Consider the following 5,190-nt stretch of genomic DNA (forward strand, 5'->3'; position numbering starts at 1 on the left):
TTACCATGCGACATCATTTAATTCAAAGCCTATCAATAGTGCCGCATCAACATTTCCACACTCGATCAGATCGATAAATTCACCTGGTGAAAAATAAAACAAAGACTATGATGAGAGCAGTCTCACCCAACTCAATGCACATTGGGAACAACACAAAATAACTCTCAAGTCTTTGTTTCTATTTTTACTTATTAAAAACAAACCTTTAGCCGGATCATATCCAAGGTCAGGATTGTCCTGCTCCAGTAGCTTCTCAACAACTGAATAGTCAAATCCAGCAGTATGAGCAATTGAGCACACAGGCGCCTGTACACGCAACCTCAAATTTGTTAGGAAGCTGATGCCTGAGTAGTATTGACCAGTAAGATTTGAAAAGCAAACAATTGAAAAATAGTATGCAAAGAAAATGACAAATACCTTGAGAGCTTTCTGTACAAGGTGAACACCAAGCATCCTATTATTTCGTTTTTTTTTTTCATTATACCACGAAGTGTGCAATTTCTCTAGCTCCTTCGACGCATGAAGAAGTGCAACCCCGCCACCTACAAATTCACCAGAAATCAAAATGTGATTCATGAACCGAACAAGGTCGACCACACAAAATTCTAAAAATATAAGGCTTACCAGCTACAATTCCTCCATCAAGTGCAGCCAAGGAGGCAGTTATGGCATTGTAAACTCTACAACAATATTTGAACACTTCGGCACAACTATCACCACCAACCTTACATAAAAACAGTCTCTATTAAATATGTTTTCAACAAAGGACTGTATATTTCGTGCGGCTAACATGCTAGAATAAAACACAACTTCAGACAAACAAACCTTAAAATAAGCCACTTCACAAGAAAACTTTGCAAGCCTCTTTTCTAATAACTTTAATTCATCATTTGAAGTGCTCGACATAATTGAGAATTTTAACTGAAACAAAAATAACAGAACGTACCGAATAATTTCAAATAACAAATGAACACAAACGAAAAGTCTGAAAATTGTTGCAAAACATGTCAAAAAGAGCCACAACCAACCTCCTTACGTCTTTCTTCAATGTCTTCTTGGCCACCAGACCCACCAATGATAACCATCTCATCCTGTGACACCTTGACCTGCAATGGTGGAAATGGCTAAAATATATCCTATTTCAACAAAACATGCCCTTGACAATTGAAATGATCTAGGGCAAGGACTTATACAGCAAAAACAATTTGTACATTACATGTCTCACCTCTTTGCATGAACCAAGCATTTGTGGTACAAAGTTCATATCTGATTCGCCAGTTACAACCTAAAAGTGAAAAGATAGTATGACATTGGTTTGTGAATTACATAAGTAATGCAAAACTGGTGGGAATACCAAATGAGCCCACCTGGCCTCCAGTGAAGACCGCAAGGTCCTGCATGATTGCCTTTCCATTATGTTCACATTTTGGAGGTTTGACAACACAAAGCTTCAATTCATAAACCCAAATTAATAAAACGATCTTCTGTAAAACTAAAAGTAAATGCATGATATGTAAAATTAAGCAAGTCTTTTATTTGTAACCTATACTCTCATGTGTTCAATTGTAATTTAGTTTTATATCTGTAAATTTTCCTAAGCCAGCTTCACTTGTGAATGCAGATCTCAGGAGGAACTATGTGAATTCTTGTGCCCTATCTAATTCTCATATTTTTCTATTTTGATAAGAAAACCTTTGATTTCCCACGATAAGACCGTCTCAGAGATCTGACCAGCTCCATTTCTACATCCTCGGCTACAATCAATAGAGGTCGTCTCTACCGAAAAGAAAAGGGGAAAAAAAGATTCAGTTAATTTGTAAGTAAATAAACTAAAGCTTCCCATTTCTGCATAAAACACTCTCGCATACCGGTCTAATTGCTTGCTTTACAACATCCTCAGTCAAAATTTTATTCGCATGGATTAAAATGAATGGATTTGTCAAAATCTAGCAAAAACAAAACAATAGCTGCATTAAGCCGAAGAAAGACACAACCTTATACATTTTTGGTAAAACAAGCGCGATTCTTGTTAATTGATTCCCTACGTACCAAAAGTAGCCATAAAAAAGAAGTACAGTGATTTATTGAAATACTTACACATGTTGCAGAATTCATATTGGTGATGAAGGAAGGGGACACAAAGCCCCAATCTACTTTCATTGCCTGAATATACTCTAATCTAGTCTTCCATCTTCTCTTCCCCTGCAACAAATTTGTCTCGGCTTCTAAGATTTTTGAATGACCCAAATTTTTCTATGTAAAGGGTTAATGAAACAAATAATACTGTGAAGTAAAAAAAAATTATTCATGCGAAGGAGAAGAGAATTAAGCAGAAGTAAAGCACATGTAACATGTTACTTGTCACGTCCCACTTCGTCCTAAGGTATGTCTTAATATTAAAGATAACCCCGGGTCATGGAATTGGTCAAAAATACCATTAATTGAAAAGAGTTAAATTTAATAGCAAAACAGAATCTTGTAAAACTTTAAATCAACGACAAGTTTTGTAAAATGATAAAGGAAAAAAAAAAGAAAAAGAAAGGTAAATTACAAGTGGAACACCATGCCAAAGCAATCTCAAACCAAGATGGCTCAAAACAGAAGAATGTCATAAATAGAACAAGCAACTTACATCTACAAAAAATAAACCACCTATTCCAAGTTTCTCAATAGCCTTGGCTACCCACTCCCCAGTCTTTTTGTCTCCATTTGCTGCAGCTGTCGCAACCTTTATAGAGGAAAAAAAAAAAAAATTAGTTTGCAGGCATATCAAAATAAATGACCTTACTATCCATTAAAATTAAACAACCTCTATCCATTGTCCATATTATAATCCTCCCAACTCCTAAACAAAGCAATATTCAGTAAGTAATAAACCTGGACGATTTCTCCGTATCCGCTGACCGGTCGTGCTATGCGACGTAAGTATTGACAAACTCTCCAAACTGCTTCATAAATTTCTCCAATTATTAGATTAGCACTCATTCCTGCTTTGACCGCCTCGAATCCTTCACTTCTCAAGGCATCGTCCAAGGTATAAGTCAGGATAGGCCTATATTTGATGACTGCAAAGTGCAAACAAACATAATCAAACTTCAAATGAGTAATCAAGCCCATCCTTAGGAGATTCCACCAGCGAAATAGCAGCTTACATCTAAGACAACCATTTTCCAATTAATATAGTTTGTCGGTACATACCTTGACTATCAAAACCCTCACCACGCTCATCCGAATAACCTAATGCTGTCAGCCAGACACCTTCTTCCACCGTATCACATGTAAGGTTGGCATCAGTTTTGTGCCCACATTTTGCAATTTTGCCAACTGTAGCAAAACCCTCTTCTGTAACATCACGATCCTGCAACACCAATATCCAATAACATTAACAGGCATCTCAAAACAACCCAACATTATTGAAGAGGAGCAAACAACATGCAGAGATACTGTTGCAACAAGTCTTAGGCCAAGTTTGGGATTGCATTGGATTCCCAAGCAATCACCATTGTGTTAGATTTCGAAATAATCAGCTTTAGAAAAAATTTCAAACACGTTTGCTAAATTTAGATTATGAGACAATCAACTCTATAATAATTTGTTAGATATATTTGGTAAATTAGTCCTAAAATTGGGGGGCTGTTTATGCATAATGACTAAAATGTACAAAAATTTAGTTATATGTATAAAAGGAAATAAGAATTTTAAATATATTTATTAATTACTTATTAAAAAATATAAACCAATTCATCTTTCCATCAAGAAACTAATTCCCTTCTAAAAAAGATAATAAATAAATAAACTAATTCGACTCTTAAATATTTATATAAAACAATAAAAAAGGCGTCAAAGATCAAAGGATCACAAATTTCAAAAGGGCATGAATTTCGCTGGCATTGGAGGCATGGTGGAGGAAAAAAAGCCTCTCTTAACTCACGGCCACCGCTGCTACACGGTGGCAAGCTTGGCTGCGAAAACCACCAGAATTATGGTTGAATGCCGCCAATCTCTTCAACGACGGTGTTGAACCTCAGTTTGTAGCCGTTTGATGGCGGTGTTGTGATCGCCGGCAGTTAGGCTGTTTTGCTATATTATTTTTAATTTGCTACATAATAACTTGTTTAACAAGCACTCCCAAAACATGCACTTTGATTTCAAATACTCCTTTAAAAGTTTTCAAATAAAATTTTCGCTCAAAATTACAGCAAATCAGATACAAAACACAGCAGCGATTAATATAAAGAAGAACAAAAAAAAAAGGTTAAATTTTTACAGGATGAGTGACTCACTATAGGCCTGTTGATGAGTTTGTTATTATAAGGGGTTTCTTCGCTACCAGAAACGTAGTTTCTGCCCCAACTTAATCTACTTCCAACCTGATACAGAATACGTACCACAATTTTCCATAAATAAATAAGCCACGAACCAAATAGCAACTCTTGAGAGAGATTGAAAATAAATAACAGAGAGAATATATAGAAGAAAACAGGACAGTCTCACCAGCCGGATACTGTTTTTAGCCGGCCGGATAATGTTCTTAGCCACCCTGCCATTGACATTGGGGAAAAAAAACAGAAACAGATAATAAAGAAAGTCAGAAGTTCAAAACAAATAAAAGATAGATCTTCCGAACTATCAACAGAGAGAAATTCAGAAAGACCGTACCTGACTTTGGAGGCAAGACTGGAGGCTAACCTGTTCATGGTCTGTGGACTTGGGGACTATTAGGGCCTGTTTGGTATTGTTTTTGAATCTGTATTTTCTGAGAATAAAAACGAAAATGAAAATGGTGTTTTGCAGTTACTGTATTTCGAATTTAAATATGCGTCTGGTATCATTTTCTGTATCCTATATTTTAAAACTGAAAACAGTAATATGCATTTGGTAGACACAGTTGAAAATGATAAAAACAGATAATATGCGTTTGGTAATGCTTTTTTCAAAAACAGTTTTTACTAATCATTTACATTATATTTATAGTCATAAAATAATTATTTATCTAATACACACAAATACAACAAAATAATTTAACCAAATTTAATATAAAAAATTATATGATAATAAAGTTTAAGAATTAACATTAATTAAAAAGAAGTTTGACATTGTCATTGTTTTTACACTATATAATTAAGATATATATTACAACACATGATTTAAACAAAATAATTATAAAAAAACTACATGATACACATTATA

At 34.8% G+C, this 5,190-nt stretch overlaps 1 protein-coding gene across 1 annotated transcript; it reads right to left on the minus strand.

Moving 5' to 3' along the window:
* Window positions 1-4,697, minus strand: LOC112098484 (chaperonin CPN60-1, mitochondrial-like). Its single transcript, XM_024184923.1, has 17 exons — window positions 4,660-4,697; window positions 4,495-4,540; window positions 4,284-4,370; window positions 3,199-3,358; window positions 2,878-3,065; window positions 2,633-2,728; window positions 2,098-2,202; window positions 1,869-1,946; window positions 1,693-1,776; window positions 1,368-1,448; window positions 1,226-1,285; window positions 1,029-1,106; window positions 826-921; window positions 625-724; window positions 418-542; window positions 204-306; window positions 1-83 (listed from the first exon to the last, which is right to left on the minus strand). Exons 1-17 carry the CDS (start codon window positions 4,695-4,697, stop codon window positions 1-3), a joined length of 1,608 nt encoding a protein of 535 aa, XP_024040691.1.
* Between the last annotated feature and the right edge of the window lie 493 nt (window positions 4,698-5,190).

Source organism: Citrus clementina, unplaced genomic scaffold (genome assembly GCF_000493195.1).
Source record: "Citrus clementina cultivar Clemenules unplaced genomic scaffold, Citrus_clementina_v1.0 scaffold_5, whole genome shotgun sequence".
Taxonomy (NCBI): domain Eukaryota; kingdom Viridiplantae; phylum Streptophyta; class Magnoliopsida; order Sapindales; family Rutaceae; genus Citrus; species Citrus x clementina.